This window comes from Carassius gibelio, chromosome A1, assembly GCF_023724105.1.
Source record: "Carassius gibelio isolate Cgi1373 ecotype wild population from Czech Republic chromosome A1, carGib1.2-hapl.c, whole genome shotgun sequence".
Lineage (NCBI taxonomy): Eukaryota > Metazoa > Chordata > Actinopteri > Cypriniformes > Cyprinidae > Carassius > Carassius gibelio.
This window is the reverse complement of record NC_068371.1, coordinates 30,257,884-30,284,869: the sequence shown is the minus strand read 5'-3', so window position 1 is coordinate 30,284,869 and position 26,986 is coordinate 30,257,884. Positions and strand designations below refer to the sequence as shown.

The 26,986-nt window shown below is 37.4% G+C and overlaps 1 protein-coding gene across 4 annotated transcripts in view; it reads right to left on the bottom strand.

The window, feature by feature from the left end:
• LOC128017967 (complement C3) overlaps positions 1–26,601 on the bottom strand; it is a 52,331-nt gene extending 25,730 nt beyond the window's left edge. For 2 of the 4 annotated variants that reach the window (XM_052603415.1, XM_052603416.1), the window contains exons 1-25: positions 26,199–26,363; positions 25,928–26,123; positions 25,621–25,789; positions 22,927–23,000; positions 22,728–22,816; positions 22,293–22,375; positions 22,118–22,205; positions 21,544–21,646; positions 21,337–21,457; positions 21,144–21,259; positions 20,828–20,974; positions 20,494–20,691; positions 20,167–20,358; positions 19,956–20,099; positions 19,749–19,878; positions 19,437–19,478; positions 15,050–15,146; positions 14,555–14,643; positions 14,293–14,432; positions 13,574–13,786; positions 13,386–13,446; positions 13,077–13,160; positions 12,180–12,374; positions 11,700–11,775; positions 11,401–11,560 (exon numbers count right to left, since the gene is read on the bottom strand). In XM_052603415.1, the coding sequence (XP_052459375.1) occupies positions 11,401–11,560; positions 11,700–11,775; positions 12,180–12,374; positions 13,077–13,160; positions 13,386–13,446; positions 13,574–13,786; positions 14,293–14,432; positions 14,555–14,643; positions 15,050–15,146; positions 19,437–19,478; positions 19,749–19,878; positions 19,956–20,099; positions 20,167–20,358; positions 20,494–20,691; positions 20,828–20,974; positions 21,144–21,259; positions 21,337–21,457; positions 21,544–21,646; positions 22,118–22,205; positions 22,293–22,375; positions 22,728–22,816; positions 22,927–23,000; positions 25,621–25,789; positions 25,928–26,123; positions 26,199–26,269 (3,078 nt within the window). In that variant the 5' untranslated portion in view covers positions 26,270–26,363. Of the gene's footprint in view, positions 1–11,400; positions 11,561–11,699; positions 11,776–12,179; positions 12,375–13,076; positions 13,161–13,385; positions 13,447–13,573; positions 13,787–14,292; positions 14,433–14,554; positions 14,644–15,049; positions 15,147–19,436; positions 19,479–19,748; positions 19,879–19,955; positions 20,100–20,166; positions 20,359–20,493; positions 20,692–20,827; positions 20,975–21,143; positions 21,260–21,336; positions 21,458–21,543; positions 21,647–22,117; positions 22,206–22,292; positions 22,376–22,727; positions 22,817–22,926; positions 23,001–25,620; positions 25,790–25,927; positions 26,124–26,198 lie in introns of all 4 variants that reach the window. The other 2 variants (XM_052603414.1, XM_052603413.1) reach the window with 2 other exon arrangements.
• Between the last annotated feature and the right edge of the window lie 385 nt (positions 26,602–26,986).

Sequence of the window (26,986 nt, the reverse complement as noted above, 5' to 3'; positions counted from 1 at the left end):
AACCTCGAGCGTTCGGGGACTGGGTGGAGCACCTTTCAGAACTGAAGCACTCAGGGGAATGCGGGAGCTGGAGAGAAAGCGGCAGGAAGCTTTTTTATGAACCATTGAACCACACCGTCAGACCAACACAAACTGATTACTTGCTTTGAGAACAGTCCAGTGAAACCGGCAGAAGATGTGCTCGGCTCTGAAGCGAAAGCTTGAATGCGAGATGCTCGCGCTGCTCCTTATATACCCACACAGTAGGGCGGAGTTTGCGATGCAAATCCCACAGACCAAGGTACACTGTGTATCACTGGCTCATTTTGATACCACTCGAAGGTGGTTAGGCTATCGGGCAAGACCTCATTCATCAGTGTCTTTCTGACATAACGTTGAATGTTACCGACTGAAAAGAAACAACATTTATGCAGAAGTTTATTTCAGATTTGAAACAGTCAGTGTACTGTTTGAGTGCATGCATTACTCCGGGATATTGGTTTGTTTGAACTCAGAGGGAGTGCCAGCCACATTAAAAAAAGTTAACATCTTAAGTCATTTGTGGATTAATGCGTATTAGAGATGCGAACCGTTTAAAACGATTAAGTTCGATTTGGTGAACTGAAGGATTCGTTCGCGAACCGGATATCCAGCTGCTTTGATTTGAACTCTCTCTCACAACAGACACGGAAGAGAAGACAATGCTGAATAAAGTCGTCGTTTTTGCTATTTTTGGACCAAAATGTATTTTCGATGCTTCAAAAAATTCTAACTGACCCTCTGATGTCACATGGACTACTTTGATGATGTTCTTCTTACCTTTCTGGACATGGACAGTATACCGTACACACAGCTTCAATGGAGGGACTGAGAGCTCTCGGACTAAATCTAAAATATCTTAAACTGTGTTCCGAAGATAAAAGGAGGCCTTTCATGTTTGGAACAGCATAAGGGTGAGTTATTAATGACATAATTTTCATTTTTTGGCGAACTAACCCTTTACGTACACCTCTCAAAAGTGGATTTACATAAACCATATATACATCTTGAAGACGTATTTATTACTAAAATGTCTATTTATCATCTGACAGGATGATGTTTAATAAGTATTGCAGATGAGCACATCTAACAGACCTGAAACAGGTGTCTGAGTGATGTGTGTGTGATATTGTGTAGAATTCACTCACTGTTGTCAACACTGCTTTAGATGAGTATAAGTCATGTAAATAAACAGATCTACGTAAAGTAACTAAACATAAGTTATCTATTTTATTTGTCCATTTGCAGTATTGCTAATTTAAGGAACATTTGTGTTGGATAAAAACCGAGTTACATCAGTTACTAACTCAACGTGTAAATGCAGTATATCACAGATATATGACAGAGGAGACTGACTCTTGTCTGGATGTTACAGAGACAGATGAGACACATGTGTTTATCAGCTACTGAGAGACTGGTGAAGGAATGGTGCCATCAAAGGATTTGTATGAGTACACAACAGAAATTAATCAAACATTTTAAATCTTAAGTTGTAGTTTATTTTAATTTATGTAATTTTAAACAACTATTACAGCTCTTTTATTATTCTTGATTTCTGTGCATTTGCTGCAGATCTTTTGTGTTGACCTGCAAGGAAACGTGATACAAAGGAAAAACCTGAAACAAAAGAATAAAGTAATGACTTTTTGTATTGTCTGTGTGTATTTTTGTTTGATATGAAAACGTCTGCAGACTGGTGTGTGCACTGAGAATGGAGAAGACCACACCATCATTCTGGAAATGACTGAGAGTCACGGATGAGACTCTCCCTCACTCCACCTGACCTTTACTGTCTCATCAGGACCAGATGCTGCTGTGGTCTCTTCTTCCTCAGTGACCTCAGAGCCAGCGAGAGCATCTAGAGAAAGACCAAAACACACCGAGGATTTGATTTTGGTAAAATTTGTTCTGCTGGTTTCTACAATGAAGGCTGACTTTCAGAAGCTTCAAAAGCATCATCATCAAAATGTTGGGATGTTGGCTTCACCATCTGTAAATACATGATTGTTAAAACAATAAGTTTGAATGAAGTTTTGTTTCATCTGTTGTTGACTTGTGCATGTATGTAGATAATTATTAGTCGCCATTCATCATTATTATTGCACCCTAAGTGTTGGGGTGGGCAAAAGATGCAATTGATTATGGGGTAATGTTAATCTTTCGAGTAGTAATACTTACATTATTAGAGTATTAAATCACCAGTCTTCTCCAAAGGTGAGATCTTGGAGCAGCTGATCGACATAGCCTTTGTGCAGACACTGCTGCAGTCACTGAGAGAAACTGTACTGGACTGTTGAGTTAGTGATGCTGTGAGGTGTTAGTGCACCTGTCCCTCTTTTTTATTATTATTGACAAATTTATTGCATAAAAGATCAGGGTAAGATGGTTGTATCTAACAATCAACAACCATAATGCCATAAAACCGTAAATAAAAATTTAATGTGTTCATCATAGTATGAGATACTAAAGGAAAAAAAGCATTTTTAAATGTGGATTTTGCACATTAAGTAATTGTACATAAAAGTAATTTTTTCAAGAGATAACGAGATTGGGTTTTCTTAATAAAAACATGATTGAATACTAGGGGCGTCGGACTCGGGGGGTACCCAGGGCCCGAGGCAGGCATAAAAATAACGCCTTATATATATATATAAAATATAAAATTGGTAGCACTATGGTATTTCCCAGCAGGCACAATACATCAATGTGACGTCAGGAAGATGTTGGACTCCAACTAATCCAACGTCAGTCAGATGTCATATTTTGGTTGAAAATGAAGGTCGGGTTGACGTCTAAACCCAACTTTGTTTGTCGTCAAACTCCGACATCAGACAGACGTTGAATTTTGGTTGGAATAAGCACCACACTGCATCAAAGGGTGAAATGCATGGCAGCACATTAAATATCTCAAGATCTCAGTAGAGGAGGATTAAACAACTCCACAAACAGTTTTACCAGCTTCACTTATTACTAACCAGACTTTATTTCTGTCAGACGTCTACAAAAGCTCTTATTGAAAATTAACACGGGTTTAACTCTAATGTGTTTAATTTCCATAACAGAATAACAGTTAAACACCATAACAGTGATTAGTGTTTCCATTAGTTGAGCTCTTAACACTTATTATATGTTTTGTCTATTGTGGCTGCTGTGACAGTTTCTTTGTCGAGCACATTTGCAGCATCAAAGAAAGCTAAAGTGACATGAAATCAGATGATGGCTGTTACCTGTTAATGGTTTTATAATCATCATGAAATAACCTGATTCACTGGTGTTTTTTAATCTAACAGTAGTACATTCATATTGCAAAGCCTGTGTTCCTGCCACATGAGATCCAGCGGTATTATAACAATCAGTTAAAAATCTTTTAACAAACATGAGCTCAAAAAACTTAACCTAGGCTGACACACACAGACATCATCAATCAGCGTATGAATCTCAACAATGTTGACATGCTTCATGCAGCAATGCATGCTGGGAGCCATGAGTTTTATACTGTGGTGACTCCCAGCATGCATTGCTGCATGAAGCATGTCACCATTGTTGAGATTCATATACTAATTATTGATGTCTATGTGTCTCGAAATATTTTTCTCCCAGAATATATTCAAAATAAGAATTCAGAATGTCTGATTTGAATGAAGTATTGTTTCTTGAATATTGTTTGTTAATAATAAACAACCGCTTTGGGTCAATGGTAAGAAATATAATTTTCCTCAATCATTTTTCCTGCATGATGATGAGAACTATATCACCTTATCTTTGTTTATGACTCCTTTTAAAACAAATTATGTGTTTTGGTCAGAGGTGGGTAGTAACGAGTTACATTTACTTCGTTACCCAGATAGCAATTACATTTGGCCCGGATCCGTTTTAAGCCCCTTGCCTCCCTTTCTATCTTAGAGACGTTTTCTGATTGTGAACCAGATCCGTGCCAGATAGAGGTTTCAGCTTAAACATTCTAACTGTCATCAGTTCAGTATTTATATCATTTTACAGATCTGGCCCAGATCACTTTTCCCATAGGTAACCGAAAGACATTAGATGTGTCTGATACGGATTTGGTCCAGATCTGCAATATGAATCTGAGCCGATACTGTTTTCACATAGGCTACACTGGTGTGGCCCGAATCTGTGAAACATATCTGAGCCGAATGCATTTAAAAAAGGGCTAAAAACTGCTCTGGCCCATATCTGCAAAACGGATTTGAGCCAACACTGTTTTGACCTAGACTGTCAGAGACTACCTGATGTGGACCACATCCGAAATACTTATCTCAAACTGTGTGAAGAACTCCGTGGAATAAACATTTTCAAGCTGCCTGCATATTTTTTTTATTTATTTTTTTTATCTAGAGCATGAGATAAATGCATTGTCTTTAAGCTGAGCAATATTATCAGTGTTTAAAAACTATACAGCAACATTTTGTGATGCTATAAGGTCCGTTACAGCACTGGTCCGTTTGAGCTCCGTTTTAGGTCCGTTTTACGACAGCGCCAAAAGTGCCAAGTAAACGTTGGGTCTCGCTTGACTGTCGTCTTGCAGATACGGTCCACATCCGTACTACGGACTTCATTCAGAAGCGCCAAAAAATTATAAAAAATATCATCAAACCAAGCTGTCAACGGAGATTTATCTGACCAGCTAGGCTACCACACGTAAGTGTTTATGTGTCTATGTGTTTATTATGTACATCTATTTTTATGCGTTTATTCTAATTTACTGTCTATTACTTAAACGTGCAAGTGAAATGCTGTTTGCTTGGTAGATAGCAGTTACAGCCCAGACAGCAACATAGTGTTGGCCCAGATCCGGCCCACATCTGGACCGCATGAAATCCATGCGGGCCAGATTTGGGCCGGATCTGGGCCGAAACTGCTTGCTTTCTGGGAGGCTGTTATTTGCGCACCAGTCTGTGTTATGTTAAAGCCGCATCTGCTATAGCGCTATGAGTGTAGCACAGAATAGACCAATTATAGGATAACCGAATCAACTTTTTAATATCATAGCATATATTTGCGCTAATGTGCTGAATTTTAAAAGTTAGTCTTAGCGATGTCCAGACGAGTAAAAAACTTTTTGCGCATTTTAATATCCTTGCCTAGTGCGCACCTAGCCTAAGTGTCGGTTACGTTCAATAAAAAAAAACACACATGGCTTGTTTCTCAAGTCCAAATTTCATTTTTGAACTTGTTTGAAATGGATTGAATCATTATTTAAAATAATCTTGGAGATTTCTGAATTGCCTAAATCATAAATGCAGCCGGTTGAAGCCTGCAGCAATGTTTTTCTTTTGTTATGGCAGTATATAGCCTACTCTGTATATATATATTTTTTTTTTTGAGAATGTTGCACTCCTGTTGCTGTTATTCTGCACGAAACTTCATGCCAATAAATAAGAAATATTGCTGACTTGTGCGTTTCCAGCGCTCTCTTTACGTTCGTCCGTTATTCAATGTTGAAAAAGGAAACGTCTTTTTTTTTAGACACGGAAAATCGATTCAATAAACACTTATGTCTTAAAAACCGAAAATAATTTTTTCACAAAAGTGACAGCCCTAGTAGTAGGGAGATGAGTGAAGTAGCCTACTTTTACTCGCTAAGAAGTACGAGGATAAACGACATACAAAAGAGGATGACAATCGATCCTTCCCGCACAGATTTCGTTTGATTCAATTCTTCCAGTTTTGACGTCTTCGTAAAACAGCATACACCAACAATAATGCCTTCTGTTTATTCTTCTTATTCTTTTTATTACTAGGCCTAATTGGGGCTATGTCTTAACCTCAATGGTTACATAGTTCATTTGTCTTATTCAGTTTTACATGACCAGTTTTTCTTATTATTAGGCTATTATTTTATTACAGTTCCATCAACTAATGCACAAATCGTCATAGAATTAGGCCGACAAGGATGGGCATATCTTTATTTTGAGCAAATGCAATATACGTCTGCCTGTTTTGTCGTCATGTAGGACCAGCACTGATCCAAATGTCTCATTCATCCTAATCAGTAATGCTGTTTTCCAGGTGCTGAAGCTGAAATATGGAGGCATGCTATAAGGTGGTTTGCCCTTTCGGCGAACAGGAGAGGAGGGCGCAAGGAGAGACTGGCGCGTCAGCAGCAGGAGCAGCAACAGCCACAGCTGCCACAGCACCTATAGTGAATTTGTCAGCCTGTCCTCCAACAAAAAACGACCATATAGGTCATTTGTGCAAGCATTTATTACGACCTATATTTACGTTTTAAAGTTAAAAATAATGACAGTATCGAGTTGCATCTGTCGTCATGAATTGACGTATTACGTCATTACCAATCAAAACGCACGTTTATTTAAATGCAATGTGTGGGCGTTTTACACCGATCTCACAGTATTTCCTACATATTTTACTACTGTAGGTGGCTTATTCGTTCGAATGACCACACCTAATCCCACCCCTAAACCTAACCCTCACAGAAATCATGCTAAATTATGATTTTTGAGCATATACATTTTCGCGCACGTCTGTTCCCTGGGATCGAACCCATGATAGCATGATTACATATCAAGGTATAACGCAATAATCTACTAACTGAGCTACACGAAACGCAAACCAGAGGGCTAATAAAAGAGTACAAAACATTAATATGAAAACGACCTTTTACCTATAGGGGTGCAATTGTAGTATACGCTCTGTTGGGTCTTATTTCATTGATTTGGACAAACGACCTATACAAGCGTATTGGTTGGAGGACAGGTTGGAATTTGTTTAAGTGCATGTTTTTTTTCTTCCACGTTGTGTTTATAGCCTGTGCGTTTATTTTTTATCCATTAATTATGAGTATGTTGTTGACTATGTTTTGTGTTAATTGTTGACTTTGTTCATGACTTTGTTGTTCGTTTTTTATAATTAAAATATGAATTCGTGGTCATTAATTCTGTGTTTGTTAACTTTGTTCATGTTGTTTTAGTATGACAAAAATGCCGAAAATAAGGCAAAAGGTCAATCCAGTGGTGATTTAAGCGGATTCGTAACACATCCGGCACAGCTCCGGTAGGCGGAATCGTTTCACGCACCCGTTACGTATCTGTAACGGGATGATCAGGGGGTGCTGGATCGGCGCTGGCACATATCCGCAACACCCCTTAAAAACAGACCAGAAACGGCTTCGGCCCGATGTGCGTTTGGACTCAGTAACGAGTCCGTGAGGCGGATGCGTGCCAGACCCGGCTCTATCGTTTTGCGGTTGCGGCCCTGTTCCGTTACAGCGTCCAGTGGCTATCTGGGTACATTTACTTGAGTAATTTTTCGGGGTAACATACTTTTCGGAGTATATTTAAAGATGGGTACTTTATACTCTTACTTGAGTAATTTTTTGGGGAAAAATCTGTACTTTTACTTCGTTACTGTGGACGACGCTCCTCTCGTTACTTTATCGTAATGCAATAAATGTTATAAATGCTTCAGTTTATTCCAAACGCGCCGTCTACTTTTCTCTGGGCAATGAGCGATTCCCATTCGCGAATGATTCATTCTTTTGAGTCAATTCTGTTCAAAGGCTTGATCAAACCAGTTGGCAAACGAGTAAATTGGTTCATGAATCAGTTTGAATGAGTCGTTCAGAGTGGTTCACTCAGAGTTGTAACGTTTAAGAATATCAGCAGCGTTGAAAACGGGGCTATGGAACTGCACTGAATTGAAAGCAAATCTGCAAAGGCTATTATTTGCTTGCGATGGAGATCCTTATTAGATGAACGCGTGTGCTGCTGTCTACTGTTTAACAGGTAATAACTTAGGCTACATTCGATTACAGTACACGATACCACTGTGACATTAGTTTGTTGTACGTGTGTGGCTTATAACAGAGGGCAGTCAAGTTGAATGCAGCTTCAAAAAGACAAAAAATAGCTGATTAAGATTTTATTAATTTTAATACAATCACACCGGTGCGAGTACGTTCAGCAAGTCATATCAGCTGCTAAATTCAGATCTGTGATCGCTGGCTGGCGCTGAGCCAGAGACAGACGCGTTTTTATGCAAAGGCCAAGTTGTTCCGATGAGTCATCGCTGAAATGGCGGTGCTTCCTTCACTCGCTCACTGACTGAATACCTCTTTCTGCCGAATTCTCTCGTCAGAAACAACAAAGTGCAGATGTGTGTACGAATCTATAATTAAGATATTGATTTCACAGTGTTAACAGTTTCAGTGATTTTAATGGGAGTTTCTGAGAGTGAATGAACTCTAGACTGTCAGTGAAAATGATCTTTAATAATGTAAATGCTATTTGCTCTCTTTCTGAACAATGAAAGATTAGTAGCAATATTTATATCACATTAACTTTCAATGTTAAATTCACATTTAATATAAAGTCAGTCGTATTAAAAATATGTTATGGCATGACACCTATATCTGTTACTTAAGTAAACAGACAGGGTTTTAAAATAAATTACATAAATTGGAGTAAAGGCTGATGAAATACATACATTTATACACACACACATAACATACATTTTATCTATATATCTAAATAAAAATAGGCTCCGTATATATGACCCAAAGTTACTAGTAACTAACTACTTGAGTAGATTTTTTATCCGATACTCTTTTACTCTTACTCAAGTAACTATTTGAGACTAGTACTTTTACTTTTACTTGAGTAAATATTTCTAGAATTACTTTTACTTTTACTTGAGTAAAGTTTTTGGGTACTCTACCCAACTCTGGTTTTGGTAAACACTAGTGGTGGAAATTATGATTCTTTCAAGAGATTTGTTCATTTTCAGTTCGTTCACCCAAATGATTCGTTCAGAATCGTTCACTGATTCATTCAGTGATCATTTCTTCGTATTACACAAAATAAGCCAGCAGGTGGCAAAAAAGAGTGTATAGGCCTATGTGTTATGTCTTAAGTCAACGAACGTATTCACTTGTTACAAAAACTGATCTGGCTTTATTAAAATGTGTGCATAATCGCATTCAATATATAAAGTCTAATTAAGTTGCACGAGGTTTTCTTGCCTAATTAGCACTTTACATTTTTTGGTCAGACTGTTTGTATATTATATATTCAGATTCATAAATCGGGGATTAAACGTGGAGTTCTGTATGCTAAATATGAAAACAAATAATATAAATAATGTATGCTAAATATGAAAACAGTTATAGGTGTGCACAGTACCTATAACTGCGCTTTGCATTTTGCGAGACTGAAATGCTAAAGGGCAGACTAACCCAGTTTACTCTCGTTCATTTCGTTCAAGAACGAGATAAGCTATGTAGCGGTTCATTTCATTCACGAATGACATGTATCCGTTCATTGAACTCATTCATGAACAACGTGTTTGCCAGTTCAGTCATTTCATTCATGAACGAGATCAGGATACAACCTCACCCCCTGGATCTTGTGTTCTGCAGTGAGGACCTTCTCGAGCTACTCGGTTCACTGAGCTGTGCCTGCGCTGCATAAAGCACCACACTGCTGTGGAGAGAGGAACTTCAGTGAACGAGAAATATGAGTCAGTTGATTGCGTGAGCGAGAACGATTCATTCACCTAATAGATTTGTGGCTCCACAAATGACACGCCACTAGTAAACACTATTACAGGAACCACAAACTTACTAAGCCAAGAGTCAAACTATCCAACTAAAGCAAATACTGATCACAATAATGGTGATCAAACATTTTCAAATAAAACATCAACATCTAAACTTCTGTTAATTCTCAAAAAGAACTTCTGTAGACGTCTGACAGAAATAAAGTCAAACTGGTTAGTAATAAGTGAAGCTGGTAATACATACGTACTGCCATGCCATGCATTTCACCGTTTTTAAAGGGTTTTTTTTTTTTTTTTTTTTTTTTTTTCAGGTGCTACGCCCCTGAACAAGACAACAACATGGGAAAGTTTCGTCATTATCAAGATACTTACAAATACATTAAACCTGTCACTCATATATTTTACATTTTTGTGCTTGTGTAACAAGGTTAAAAAGAGTACTTAATTTAAGAGTTTTGATGTGTGAATTTCATAAAATAAGCATTTGGTTAAAGTCATTGGTGTTCAAAGGCTCCCCTCCTGTGGCTATTAATGGTACTGCAGACAGTGTATTTTGTCGCTCTTCTCTTGCCGTACTCCAGCAGATTTGAGTGTCGCTGCTGTGGGTATGTATGATTTTTCACGCTCGAACTCATTAACAGATTAATTGTAATAATGATATGTTTTAAGTGGATCTTTTCGATTGCAATATCTTTCATACATGTATTTGAACGCATATTGAATCCATTTAACGCTTTAACACGATTGTTGAGCTTGTTATAATATGTACTGAATTTCCACATGCGTCACACCAGTGTGAACGAGTTCAATTGGAGTGGTTATTGTCTATGTCTCAACATTATGACAATTATTTGTATTATGAGTTGAGTGAATGTGTAATTTCTATTTTTCTAGTCTTGAATGTCTGCAGTAGTTTATCTTCAGCCAAAGTGATTTGTGCCATTTCATTTCCAAAAGGTATGTTGCTTCCGTGATTTAGTTATAAATGTTAACAATTGGTGTTTTCCTGTTATCGAATTATTGTCCTGTATGAGTACACTGTATTATTAATTACAGGGATATTGTTTCAGTTTTCATGTATACTGTTATAGTATATGTTTAATATGAATCATACAAGTTTGGCCGTACTGCAGCAGATTTGAGTGTCGCTGCTGTGGTCTTGAATGTCTGCAGTAGTTTATCTTCAGCCAAAGTGATTTGTGCCATTTTATTTCCAAAAGATAAAGGCAAGCACAAGGAAACCCATGCGTGAGTGTGTTTGTTCACGTCCGTTACACTTGTTTTAACTTTGTAGGTCACATAATCAACATTGCGGATGATGATATCAAAATCACATTCATGCTTCATATATACTCATTCAGGCTGTAGAGTATGTACTATTTTAGTGCTCGTTAAGTTAGTACTTATTGAAATTAAGTGCCTAATTAAAAGGGTATGCTGTTTTGAACGCAGCCCAACAAAATCTCATTTTGACATCTTGCATTGTTCTGTGTGATTTAGACAACTTCAAGTTACGCCTCTTTCAAGTTACGCCCCGTGTTGTAGTCTGCAGACAGACCCTTCTCACGCATTGAGCTCTCTCGGCCATCGTATGAATTGCATGAGAAGAGCTGAATTACAGTCTTCAAACTGCATTATTGCATGCTCTTACATTAGGTCATATGAGATCAAATGACTAGTCGACAACAAAAATATTTATCAATAATTTTTTACTATCAACGATGTCGATAATGCTTTAGATAATGTAATGCTTTACTACTGTGAACCACCGTGAAATAAATCACTTGCTCGTTCATTCCATGTCTTGTGAACACAGATGGACACATTTAACAACATTCAACTTACCACCATCTCTTTCTGAATTACAGCTGAATCCTCTTTAAAGGAGCCGTCTTGTGTTTGTTTGTTGAGAATCAGCCACTTGATGGCGCTGCAGATCACTTGTTCCTCTATATAAACAAGGTTACTGGCCATGGCGAAGACTTTGGCCACATATGCTGTCAACCTTTAACAGATTAAAAACAAATGATATTATTATCATGAATTATTTCTATTACAAGTAATATTAATGTACTATAAAATGTAATACAGGAGAAAATAAGCATGAAACATAAAATCAAGTAATGACATCAGAATGACTCTACCATGTGCTGCTCGGCCTGTGTGTCCATGCAGCATAGGACCCATCTGTTTTACGGTAACCCAGCTGCCGCTGATAACCTAAATACAAAAAAAAGGATAAAGAAAGGGTATTTATGTTTGAATTATCTGATATTTTTTTCAAGGATGCATCTTTGAGAGTACTTTACAATTTTATTCAAAATAGTCAGATTCTTTATCAATAGGTTTTATTTTATTTATATTTATTTATTGTTTATTTATTTATATGGCACTTTATACAATATGGAATATTTTAAAACAGCTTCACAATAATAAACAGGAAAAATATTAGAATTTGATTCAATGATGCAAACAGAGATCAATTCTACTATAAAGGCAATGATATTGACAATGTTCAGCTGAGGTCAGTTTAGTGTTGATTCGGTTCCGTTCAATATAAATACTCAGTATAATTGTTGAATATTTAGTAATCGTGAATTACATATCTGTTGTGTCCTGCTGACCTGTGTTGATATGGTGGATAGCTTCATTTCGGCGCTCGATGCCAACAGTGTCCCACTGATTGGTGCTGTCCAGATAATGAGTGGCAATGACAGGTAGAGTCATTCTGATCATGTTCTCCTCTCCATTACCACTGGGCTGGACAATAAGACGACCCATGAAGTCTCCACTGATGGCCTGCTCAACTGTCTCTTCACCTGGAGAGATAAAAGAGTGAGCGCAGACTGAGTATTCAGCTTGAGCTGGTTTGACTTGACACTAGAGCACGGGAATCAGAATGGTCACTGGTCATCCTGAAGAGACATCAGACATTGTGTCCTAACCACGACATGCAATACAAGGTATCCTTTCCATGTTAATCAGAGTTCTGTTCTCATCAGCTGCTACAGCAATATCTGACGAAAGAGGTATGCTACTTTAATGAATCGCCATTTTAAATAGATTTTTGACCAAAAACAAACAAACAAAAAACTAAATATGGCAGATGATTCATATTTCAAGATCGATGCATATGAATCAGCATGATTTGTAATCGATGCCAGAAAACAGGAAACAGTTGCTTGATATTTATTTTTTAATAGGTTGTGTTAACAAAGATTACTCAGTCAAAGATTCATTAGCCTGATAAAAAAATAAAAAATTATAATAATTTGGTCCAATGCTAAACCCAGTGAATTAAGCCGAAACTCAGATGAGGCAAATGCCGTGACTAAATGATAAAAATCTTACAGTTGTTAGAAACCAGCCCCTTTATAAAGTACGGATGCAACAAATTTGTCATGGACATGGAAAATAGACAGTATGATTATAATGACATTATGATAGATATAGACTTTACCTCTTCTTTAAAAAATATATATATATATTCACTCATTCCCTGAAACCCTCTTTTTCCTTACCAGTAATTGAGATGTAGGTGTTAGCAGGGGTGTCTGGAACTCGATCAACTGGTATTTCAGATTTTACCACTATAGGTTTTTCTCCTGTTCGAGAAATAGTGAAGAACATAAAGATGGAGGAAGAGACATGAGTCACATGCTGATCACATTTGGTTTGCTTTTTGGTTTTTGAGTACAGAGCAAGAAAAGAGCAGGAGTTCATTGGGTATTCATACATGTTTTTGTCTTGACTGACCGAAAGTAAAATCACAATAATTCACTGGTTTTTGTGATTGAATACAAGTTTCTATGGTTCACAGTAAATCTCACCGTTCTTAACAGGATTGAGCTCCACATTTTTTCTGTGTACTGGAATCAGCACACCCTCAGACTGAAAGAGAGAGATAGAGTGTTAACTACCCATGATGCTCTAGTTTATCTATTCAAAGTGACAAACCTCTACTAATGATACAAATAACCAAATAAAATAAAGTGTCAGAATTTTCCATTAGACGTACCACCACCTTCAGCATCTTTCTCACTCCATCAGAGTAGATGGCATCATATGCTGAAGCTTTCACCTCGATCATGTGATTTCCCAGCGTCATGGGAATAATCACATATGAAACTGATAAACTGGAGTCTTTCTCAACAGATACTGTCGTTCTGTATTTGCCTTTCTTACTGGCAAAGCTGCAAACATCTTCTGTCTCCATGAACTCCACACGCACCTGGATAAAATAATAAAATGAGACTCAAATCATTTAATAAATTAGATGAAACTTCCTCCAAAATAAATGCATACACAGCAAAATCCCCAGTGTTAATTTAACACTCTGAGTGTGGACTCATATAAACACTGAAGCAGTGTTAAAAGTTAATTGTTATGATTGACCATTATTGAAGACACCTGATAATCACCAAACGAGAAAATCACAATTTGTGTGTTACCATTATCGTGGTCAGTCAGAGAATTAAATTAACACTGGGGATTTTGCTGTGTATGAGCTTAAGATGAAATGTGTGATGATGGGATATATTTTTAATTCAGCACAGGACAGTATTCTACACGTTTCTTCAGTTTGAGTCACGAGCATCTCAAAAACCTGAAATGAGTCTCAGGATCCGTGCATGCTGTCATTAGATGATTTGACTCAAGCAGAAATGTTTTCTACCATCCACATGACTATAATGTGCATAAAAACTGAATGAAATTTTTATATTAAGTGTATTCCACCTTCTGCTTCTTTGGGGTGTAGTTGTGAATAATGGCCCTGATTTCCAGTTGTTCGCCGCGCACAGCTGAGTAAGGCATCTTTAGGTCAATGAAAAGCGGCTTAAAAACGACCATCTCCTCAGGTTCTGCCACACAGATGCCTTTGAGGAGGAACACAGACACACAGAAGGATTTAAAGCAGCAGCTCCTGGAGGATGATGATGATGATGATGATGATGATGTTTTTCAGAGCATGTATTGTGTGTTTGCAGCTTCTCCTTACCAAGTGTTGGTGACAGACTGACAGCCAAGATCTGCCAGGTAGTGATAGAGTCTTTCAGGTAGATCACTTTTTCTTTGGCTGGTGTTGGACTGGAATATGAGATATATAAATACCAGAAAATGCCAGTAATAACAGAAACTGTTGAAGTACATTTTCTAACACTTGTTTCATATCTAAATTCATGTCAGCCTAATAAAGCATCATAAGCTGGGCAGCCTGGAGGAATTATGTCTTACAAGGGACAAGATTCAGATGTTTTCTAAATATAAGCTCATTAAATACTGTTGTATACCACTACTGCTTTCCTACTAACATCTTGACATTAATGGATGTCATTTCATGTTGTTGAGCTAAAAATAAAATGAATAATATCAAAGATAATTGAGAAACAATGCTCTTTGTCGTCGGAGGTCATCAGCTCAAGTCAGCTGAGATCATGATGTTTATTCACTGCCAGTGACTTGTCTAAGACGTGTCTGAATGTCTCCTACTCACCATTTGTCACATAGATCAATCTCCTCCCAAAGCCAACTCTCAGGGAACTGCGTACGTGACTCAATTTCATCAGAGTCTGTGTAATAATCATCATCATCTGTTTTTTGTTTGAACAAAAACAAATCATTAATCTCTCTGGGATCTAAAAACACATTTAATACTACTGTATTAGTGAATTCCCAATTTATTCGTCATCTCAGCAGTAATCAATATTATTTTTTCAATTTGTTTTCTGACTTTAATTCATAAGTCTAAATCTGCATAAGGACTGAAGTAACACTGGTAATCAACCTGAATTTAATCTGTCAGAATATAATGGTTCTCTGCGCATCAAATTCACTCCAGATTTTCCAGATTATTTGTCATGTACCGAACAAATAGCAAACACAGTTGGATCATTATTTCATAATCTGATACTTAATTGCTCAACTTAAATGAGTAGACCCCCTCTGAACAAATTCAATACGTATTAAATTAATTAAAAATATTCTTGAAATTCAAGTAATATGTTTATAGTACATCTGTATTCCCAACATACTTAACTGAAATGCTTTAATATATATTTAATTGCATTTTAATATATTTAAAAAAAATTAATACATATATGATAAGAAATATATACTAAAACCAAGCATACTTTTAAGTAAAGATTTAGTATATTTACAGAAAACATAATTATTTCACTCTTACTCAAAGTATATTTTATGTGAAAAAGAAAATAGCAAAATGATTTTAGCTTTTAGTGGGTTTAAAGTATAACTACTTTATGTGTAGACCTACTGCAATATATAGATAAATATGTATGTAATGAACATGGGCTTCAGTCTGCTTTTCAAAAGTAAGATATTATAAAAAAATGAATATGTTTTATAAACCACATTAATTCACTAAAACATAAATAGATATGTGCTAAAGTATCAACTTACAAGGTATTATATAAAAAAATGTCAACTAAGCATTGTAATAAGCATACTTAAAATCAATATGTTGTTAAGTTTTACTTGTTTGTACTTGTAAAAGAAGTATAATACTTAAAAGGCTGTTGTTAATAACATGATATGTTAATTTTATAAGGCTACCACTGAAATTTCCACAAGGATTCCAACATCATATTATTTGATGCTTCGTAAATCAGTTTTCTAAAGATGTGCTTAACCCTCTGGAGTCTGGAGAAGTTTTGTCATGCCCTGACATTTGTGCTTTTTGTCAGTTTCTTACACACTGAAAAAAAACAATAAGTATATTTACTTAATTTTTATTTGGCAAGTTTTTGCACAAGCATTTTTCAAGTAAATTTAACACATTTGGAAATTAAGTAAATCTACTTAACTAAGTTAAGTAAAAATAAAAATAAAAACTAATAAGTACATGTAACTTGACCTGTTAAATTTTATTGAGTAAATTCAAATTAATGCATTTAGCAGACACTTTTATCCAAAGCATCTTACAGTGCATTCAGGCTAACAATTTTCACCTATCATGTGTTCCCGGGGAATCAAACACACATCCTTGCACTTGCTAATGCAATGTTCTACCACTGAGCTACAGGAACACTTCAAGATTTTGTGCAAAATAAGTGCAAATTTCACTTACTTACTTTTTTATTTTAGAAAAGTAATTTGGAAAAGTTTTTACACTAATAAAAACCAGAAACATAGATTCTAGAAATTTATGAATGTAAAATATTTTTTTTCAAAACAGTTTTATCAAATGAGGGTTGTCCCTTTAAACCAGTTTACAGCAAAGACAGCACGAAGGATTGGATGCACATGATAAATATTCTGCAATTAAGAAAACAGACAAAAGAAATTGCACTGTAAAACCCGAGAAATTAAACTTTACTCAAACCGTTTGAGTAAACAGATTGTGAGTGTGTGTGTGCGCGCATGCGTGGGTCAGCGTGCGCGTGATCAGCTGCTTTAGAGGACAGACTGATTGAGAATTAGTGATGAACAGCTGCTGTTAACAAACAGAATCACTGAAGAAAAGAGAAACAAAAGAACTACTACAACTGACTTCAGACACAGACGAAGATGAAATCAACTGAAATAAAATACATGAAATCTCTCAAGATCTGATGAAACAACCCCACAAACAGCATCAGCAGCTCCACTTATTAATAACCAGACTGACTTTATTTCTGTCAGACGTCTACAGAAGATCTTATTGAGAATGAACTAAGGTTTAGATGTTGATTTATTGTTTCATTTGAAGTAACCATGTTAGAGATCAGTGTTTGCTTTAGTTGGACTCTTGACCCTTGACTTCTGTCTTAGTCTTTTCTCTGGCTGTTATAACCGTGTGTTTCTAAAACACAGTTGTTGTAACTCAAAAGCCCAGAAGAAAAGCCATCAGGTGTTAACCTGTACCTAGGTGTAGGTTGTTATACTTTATATTGGTGATGATAATTATCAATTATTGATCTGTACGGAGTCTAATCTCTGATAAAATAGGTGTTGTGTAATTTGCTTGATTATCATAAAAGTGATTCTAAGAGGAAGTGGTTCTGTGATAATCAGTTAATCTGAATGACTTTTCAAACAGTGTGGTCTTCTACGGTGTCAAACAGTCACACAAAGACATCAATAATCAGAATATGAACCTCAACAATGGTGACCATAAAAAAGACAAAACATTCCTGCAGAGCATGCTGGGAGCCATGGATGAGTTTTGTACTACAATAGTACCCAGCATGCATTGCAGCATGTTTTTTTTCATCACCATTGTAGAGGTTCATATTCTGATTATTGATGTCTGTGTTTGACCAATTGCTGGCATCGAAAAAAAATTATGTGTACAAAATGTTTAGAAAGTCATTTTTATATTAACTGATTATCACAGAATCACTAGCTCTTAGTGTCACTTTTACTAGAATCACTTCTATTACACAACACCTACTTCATCCGAGATTAGACTCCGTACGGATCAATAATTGATTAGTCTCATCACCGATATAACATATAAAAACCTACACCTAGGTACAGGTGAACACCTGATGATATTTCTTCTGGGCTTTTGAGTTGCAACAAATGTGTTTTAGAAACACACGGTTATAACAGCCAGAGAAAAGACTAAGACAGAAGTCAAGGGTCAAGAGCCCAACTAAAGCAAACACTGATCTCTAACATGGTTACTTCAAATGAAACAATAAATCAACATCTAAACCTTAGTTCATTCTCAATAAGATCTTCTGTAGACGTCTGACAGAAATAAAGTCAGTCTGGTTATTAATAAGTGGAGCTGCTGATGCTGTTTGTGGGTTGTTTAATCAGATCTTGAGAGATTTCATGTATTTTATTTCAGTTGATTTCATCTAAGTCTGTGTCTGAAGTCAGTTGTAGTAGTTCTTGTGTTTCTCTTTTCTTCAGTGATTCTGTTTGTTAACAGCAGCTGTTCATCACTAATTCTCAATCAGCACTTAGTTAATCACTTAATTAATTAATTTGCAAATTGTTAGTTTTAGAACTTAAATGGTTTAAGGCAATCGGTTTCCTTAAACGGTTTGAGCAAACCTTATTTGTCAGGTTTTTAAGGATATCTGTTTACTCAAACGGTTTGAGTTAAGTTACTTGTCCGGTTTTACAGTGCAGCCAAGTATTCTACACACACCCTCAGAATTCGTGCTCTGGATTTAACCCATCCAGAGTGTGCGCACGCGCACACACACAAACCGTGAACACACACCCAGAGGGCACCTCAGTCGTGGTATTGCCAGCCCGAGACTCGAACCCACTCAAACTCCCTTCCCACGAGGCCACTAAGGTTGTAGTTCTTGTACATTGAGGGTGTGTAGAAGCACACTCACATTACTTTTTTATGACTCCTTTGAGTACTAATAAAGTTACCTTGACTGCTTTCCTCTTGTGCAATGAAATAAGTCTCCTGACAGTTCTCTGCAGTGCTTCTGCTGTTGTCACAATTAAGTCTGAGAATGATTCAGTGCACTCTTTAACACTTTTAACTGTCAAGAAATTACTTCTCTTTAAAGTTTTGGTTCATTCTTAGCTGTTGATCAAAAATGAACTTAATTATATTGAAGTAATTATATTTAATTTTATTTAGTAACTTTCAGAAGGGTGTACTCATTTTATCACTTTGATAAGAAAATCTTATTTTCCTAAATAATTGAATATGCTTCTTTAGTAACTGATCAAGCAGACATGCTGGAACATTATATCTCTAAAAACCATAACATGTCATCTAAGTAAAGAGTAGTTGCTGAATTTGTTCAGTTTTAGAGGGGATGCACTCATTTATGAAGCATATCTATGCTGTAACTTTATTCCAATACACACAATTATAAAAAATAACATATCTAACATAAGAGATGAACTCTAAAAGCATATTTAATATTTAAAAGGGTTGAATCAGAATTGCTGTTTCTCACCTGATCGCCGTCTTCTCTTTGAAAGGAAGGGACAATCAGGTGCTAGAGAAAAACATATTAGAATGAAATTAGCAATTGCACCCTGATGCATGAAGCAGAAATTATATTAATTTATTATAAATATTAACTAGGTGCAGTGCTGTTTCAGCAGTGATCATAGTAACTTAAATTACTTAACTAAATCCGATGTATATAGGAAATTATTTCTAATGCATGGTGTGTATTGACAGTGCCTTTCTTGATTATCTTTACAGAAAAAAAGAAGAAGATATTTTTATGCAAAATGAAGAAATTACTAATATACAAACATACTTGTTCTGGTGTTGGTTCCTCCTGCAGTGTTGGACTCAAACATCAGACCTGCATCAGTGAAAACCCCCATACTGTCCCTCCCACCTCCTGCTGTACAGCCGGTGTCATGCTTCTCTATGACGTCCCAGATCTACAGCAACAAGAGACCATTTATAAACCAATCTCAAGAGTTCAGTGATTGTTGAGATGCTGATGAAGATCCTTCACCTGAGTCTGAGTGAGTCTCTTCTTGTTCACGGCCTTGTCAACCACCACCAGACCAACTTTAGCTCCAGGATCTCCAGTTATCTGCAGCTTGACCTCATCTCCTGTGCTATAGGTATTCATCTTGTCCTTCACCTTTATCTGGAGCTGTTATTAAATGAGACACCGAGTCAGACCTCGACACATCATCTATATTTTGGGATGGTTCACTTACCGTTCCCATGCATGTGTCCTTCACATCGACCCAGACTGAATCAGACACCACCTCAGATGGGTCCACATGGTAATAAGCCACAAAGCGGAAGGACGGCATCATGTCTTTGGTTACAGACAGATACAGAGTCACTAGAGATTGTCCTTTCCACTTAAACTTGTCTACTTTTACAATCTGACCTTTACTCAAGATCTGAAAAGGAAGCAAAAGTGGTAAAGACACTCTATGATTTCAAACACACGTTATGGTAGTTCATCACATACAGTAATGACATGAAAACGGATACATTTGTGGTGTAGCTGAATAAGAAATAGCCATAATCTTTACCATGTAAGTGAAATCTATGACTCCTGGACTTTGTCCTGTGATCAGACTGACTGTCATTGAATCACCAATCTGAAGCTCTGCAGCATCAATGATGATGTGCAGGTAGTTTTTGGAGCCGTCTTTGGGCTTGTAGGCCTGAGCTGTCATCTTCTTCTCTGCCTGCTGATCATCACTTAATTGTGGATCTTTGGTTTTTGCCTGGAAAGAATAAATAAATAGTTTCGGATGTGCTGTGAACAATATGCTCCAGTGCTTCTTCAACATCTGTTAACTGATCTATTGTCCACTAGTGAAACTGACTGTACACCAGTGCAGTTATGATGGCTGGTCTTACAGTGATCTCCAGTGTTGAAGATCCTCCCAGGGTGTTGACCATAACCTTCGCAATGCCATTGGCTCTTGTTCGACCTCTGACCCCTCCAGGATTGACCTCCACTTCCACATTCTCAGCAGGTGTCTGGTCAGGATTTGTTACATAGACCTTTATGCAAAACCAGACCATAAATGTATTAAATTGTTTTCACATTTTCTGTGCTACTTTTTAACAGTTTTTCTATGTAAACGACACTCGCATCTTACTGATTTTCAGCGTCTTGCACATGAGTGCCACCTCCTTTTACAGAATAGAGTATAATGTGTAAATCAGCTACCAAGACGTAGAAGGGCATCCCAGGTTTGAAGAAGTGTGGTGTTTTTCTGAAGTGGATGGTGTACGGTGACGTCACAATCTGAATGCCTCTCCTTTCTGCTTCCACCATTTCACTGCCTGAAACACACGATTAGCTTCTCCTACAATCACACACGTGCAGGTAAACATGTGCAGACAGATCTGTCCAGTCTTACCACTTTCTGTTAATAGACTGACTGAAACATAGATGGATCGTCCAACCAGCTGGTTAATGTTTGGAAAGGTCTTGGTGATCATCTGATTGGTCAGTTCTGCTGTACCCTCTCCTTTCATTATCTACTCAGATATGAGAAACACAGCAACATCAGTCTACAAGAGGAGAAATGTGATTTTTGGTGTCTAAGGTGTTTATAGTCTCTCACCTGAACTTTTTGCAGAGATGCAGGAATACTTATTTTCTTCTCATCTCCCATCACACCAAACACCACAAACGCATTTCCATCCACCTTCTGTCCAAGCAGGTACCTGTAAAAACACATCCAATCTCTCCAGTAAAACTGAATGATGATGACCTGCTCCATATCCACTTCATTAGAGCATTACCATTTCTAAAAGTTATTCATTTGTTTTGAGAAAGTCATACAGGTTTTAAACAATATGAGGTATTTTTATTTTTGAACTCTTTTTTAACTTTGAACTCTGTTTGAGAAGTGTTTGTGCTTTGAGTGATTGTGCAGATCGTGCAGATCGTCTGGAAGTAACAGACACAACTGAAACTATGTTCATTTGATCTGTAATATAATTGTAGCAAATAGAAAATTATCTTTGTTCATTTGTTCATTTTGTTCATTAAATTAACTAAAGACTAAATCAAGACAAGTTTTGGTTGCACATATATAGTTCATTATTTTGTAGTTTACATACAACTTTATTTTAATTGAGTGTGCTCACACATTAAACACTGATTTTAAATACAATAAAAATATGTTGTCTTACTTGGCTTCAATGTCGACTGTCAGACTCTCATCACGCACATAGAAGAATGACTTGCTGAGCTTTAATTTCACTTCAAATGCTGGAAGCACTAAAACCAAAGCAGACACAGGACATGCAAATAAATCAATAAATACATTTTAATTGCTATCACATGTAAGAAACAAACAGTTTTTACCATATTCTTTGACCTCAAAGTCAGCAGTAAATGTCTTCTGAGGAGTGTTTGAGAACAGTGTGACCACCTTCCAGATGCCAGGACTGGATAACATTCATAAATAAGCATTATACAATATACTAAATCAGCTTTATAACACAGATCACATGTATGAGTAGCTGCTGTGTTGTTTGTGGATGAAGTCAATAATTATTATCATCGGAGCTAGACATCGTGGATCATTGAAAATGAAATCCAGTCAGTTCACTCAGAATCTCTCTCTCTCTCACTCTCCCTCTCTCTCTCCCTCTCAGTCTTCATTGCTCACTCTCTCTCTCTCAGTCTTCATTGCTCTCTCTCTCTCTCTCTCTCTCTCCCTCTCTCCCTCTCAGTCTTCATTGCTCGCTCTCTCTCTCTCTCAGTCTTCATTGCTCTCTCTCTCTCTCACACACACACCTGGCAATCTTAGGAATGGTGTATCTTCCAGACTTCATCCCTCTGACTGGAAATATCTTCTCTGATGAAACTGTGATGCCTTGAGGATTCTTCAGAAACACAGAAATCAGCATGAACACTGTGACTGCAGAGATCATCAGTGCTCATTATAGCTGAAATGTCATGAATGAGTGTGTGTGTTTGTAATAACAGTATTCACCATTATTTCCACTGTGATTCTAGACTCACTGAGTGGTGTAATGTTGGGCGTCAGAGATAAAATCCTGTAATAAACTGCAAAAAGGTCAAAGCAAAAAATCAAATTTGAGTTCTGATGGTTTTATTTTCTGCAGATACAAACCATGATAAAATAATGCACTCTACCCTATCTAGGAATGTTATTGTTCTAAGAATGTTCCAAGAACATTGTATGTTCTGGGAATGTTTTCAATGACAAGTTTTTTTTTTAATGTTCTTCTAAACGACAGGATAACATTCTTTTAATAACATTATTAGAACATTATCCCCTAACATTCTAATTAAGATTTAAGCTGGAAACTTCCCATTGGTAATTGAACGTGGACTCAAATGTTTCTCATATGTTACATTTTAGTTGGGACTAAACAGATCTCTGTGCAGCAGGATCCTGCACTTCCTGACAGGCAGAAGTCAGGTGGTCAGAATGGGCAACAACACCTCATCCCCGCTGACCCTCAACACTGGTGCTCCTCAGGGCTGTGTCCTCAGCCCATTCCTGTATTCCCTGTACACACATGACTGTACAGCCACACACAGCTCCAATGTCATCATCAAATTCTCTGATGACACAGCGGTGATAGGCCTGATCACCCACAACGATGAGACGGCCTACAGAGAGGAGGTGAGCACCCTGACTAGATGGTGTCAGGAGAACCACCTCTCACTTAACATCGACAAGACCAAGGAGCTGGTGGTGGATTTCAGGAGACAGAGCAGAGAACACACACCCATCACCATGGACAAGACATCTGTGGAGCGGGTAAGCAGCTTCAAGTTCCTCGGCGTTAACATCAGCGAGGATCTCACCTGGTCTACACACACTGATGCTGTGCTGAAGAAGGCACATCAACGCCTCTTCTTCCTGAGACAGCTGAGGAAGTTTGGAATGAGCCCCAGCATCCTCAGAACATTCTACACTTGCACTATAGAGATCATCCTGAAGGGGTGCATCACTGCCTGGTCCGGAAACAGCACCGCTGGCAACCGTAAAACTCTGAAAAGGGTCATGCGAACTACCAGCCACATTATTGGAGGTGAGCTTCTCTCCCTCCAGGACATCTACACCAGGTGGTGCATAAGGAAAGCACGGAGGATCATCTGTGACTCCAGCCACCCATCCCACGGACTGCTCTATCTGCTGCCCACAGGAAGACGTCTCCGCAGCATCCGATCCCGCACTAGCAGACTGAGGGATAGCTTTTTCCCTCAGGCTATCAAACTAATGAACAGTCAGAACTAATACACCCTACAGCATACTCCCACAATATGGTATGCCAAACACTGCACTTTAACTCCAACAGTTCAACACTGGACTATACATACATACTGCATTTAATACAATAACCTACCAGTTACCACTGGATACCATCCAATGCACATCCATGACATTTCTGTATCCAGATCACGTACACTCTGTTGCACCTTAGCATATTTGTATGCTTATATAGGTTTACATAATGTGGAAAGTGTACATTCTGTGTATAGTGTATAATGTGTAGTGCTAACTGTAAGTATGTCTAATAGTACACTGTGTGTACAGACTATATGTATGTGCATATTGCACATTTTCACCTGTTGAAGTCTGTATGGTTATATGTTAATTGTTTCAGCAATTTCTGGAACAACCTCAAAAGAATTTCACTTACCAAGGCACACGTGCTGTGTTGATGTGACAATAAAAGTGACTAGACATTTGTTTTTTATAAAAGCAACTCAATGGTTTGGCAGTCTGCAAAACAAGAGTTTTAATCAGATAATTTCTAAAGTTAACGAAAACCTTTTTTGCCACACAAACATCAGGTTTCAGGGTATGAGTCTGAACGATGGTGATATGCTGCATGACACATCATTTCATGATGAAAGCTTGACAGCCAAATAAAACACTAACGTTGAAAAGTTTCAGTCATACTGCCTGACTACTGACCACCATAATGGTGATGTCAACCTAAACTAGTATTTTCAATAAACCATCAACATCAAAACCTATATCAATCTCAATAAGAACATTTTTTTAATGTATGATAGAAATAAAGTCAATCTTGTTTATAATAAGTGAAGTAGGTAATACTGTGTTTGGAGTTATTTACACTGGAGTTTCACTTTCAACCAACATCTGACTTCTGAGCAATGTCCTTCCACATGTAGTGTGATGGGAAGCTGTATGTGGGAAGTCGTGGCCTAATGGTTAGAGGGTTGGACTCCCAATCGAAGGGTTGTGAGTTCAAGTCTCGGGCTGGATGGAATTGTGGGTGGGGGGAGTGCATGAACAGCTCTTTCTCCACCTTCAATACCATGACCCTTGAGCAAGGCATCAAATCCCCAACTGCTCCCTGGGTGCAGCAGCATAAATGGCTGCCCACTGCTCACAGTGTGTGTGTGTGTGCGTGCGTGCGTGTGTGCGTTTCGGATGGGTTAAATGCAGAGCACAAATTCTGAGTATGGGTCACCATACTTGGCTGAATGTCACTTTCTTACTTTTCTATTAAAATGTTAGAGGATAATGTTGTAACAATGTTATCAATAGACATTTTTTGAATGTTTTAGAGAATGTTATCCTACCTTTTAGCAGAACATTCTGGGAACTAAAATAAAACTTTCAACTGAAAACATTCAATGAACATGAACAAGGTGACATGTTTTCAACACTTAATGGTACCTGTGCTAGCAGGTGTGTAGATGGGTTTGTCTGTTTGGACAAATATATATCCAGACTGGAATGAGAGCAGGACCACTTTCTCCAGAGTGATGGTTGGAAATTGAGCTTGTAGATACACATACTGCTTCTCCAGAGGATCGTCAGAGAAGAAGTTCTGATCATCAGGAATCTAAATGACAGAAAATGAATTAGTCATCTGCCAAATTTGAACAAAATAAAAGGCATTTTACAAACTAAGATGTCAAACTGTACATAATGCATCACTCATACACCTACACAAGCAAAAAGTATGTCAAAGTAGTATCACCTTTATGTCTTTAAGGATTTGGAAATTGTTGGCTGCAGTCAGTCTCACTGATTGAGACAGTATCTCCTTGTCTTTTTTTGGGTGGCTCTTAACTATGATCTTCACGTTCAGGTCTGCTCCAGAGTAATCCTGAGCCTCCAAAAACACGTTCTCTAAGGAACCCACCCTCAGCAGATTAGGAGCCGACAGAATATACCTGAGGAGATCAAATCAGAGTGTTTGAGAACAGATCTGTGAGTGAATCCATGAACAAACAGTGTTTGATACTCACAGCGGGTCACATAGTGTGAGGAGCGGTGAGGAGAGCAGAACAACAGTCAGAAACAGCAGCTTCACCTCCATCCTGACTGTGTGTGTGTCTCTTCCTGTGAGCGTCTGTGAAGCTGCAGCAGCTCAGATTTATACCCACCTCCTCCACCCTCAGAGTCCAAACTGATCACTCTCTCTCTGTCTGTTTGCATTTGAGTTATAAATAAACAGACACTTCAGTTCACCAATCTACAGTCTAACAGTATAGCAAATTATACTTATGCTTGAAATTACAGTTTTCTATTTTTATAGATTTTACAAATATGAATCCAATTTTTTGAATTCACGTATTTTGAATTCCACACTTGTTCAGTGTTTAAGTAAAGCTGCTCTCAGTATATTGAGTTCAGTTTTGTGAATCAAACAAGAGATTAATAAAGAGCAGAAAAGGACATGAAGAGTTCACAGCAGTCCAGTTCAGATTTCCTGTAAATTACCTGCAAAAACCGATTGTGTAAATTCAACCTTTGGTAAATTGGCAGCTGCTCTGTTGATCTTTTTAGGGTCGAAATAATGAACAAACAGCATATATAGCCGTGAGCCCTATTTTCCATAGTTGTTGAGCCGAAACATCTTGGACATACATACTGTTCTTTTAAGTAAATGAGATTCAAATGAGCTCTCTATTAAAATGACAATAGGGTGTGTTAAATGATTAAGGATTTTATATTTAAACATAAATAACCCTCTATAAAACACATCCACCTGACTTTGTAGTGCAGATATAAACTATTTTCTGTGATTGTGCAA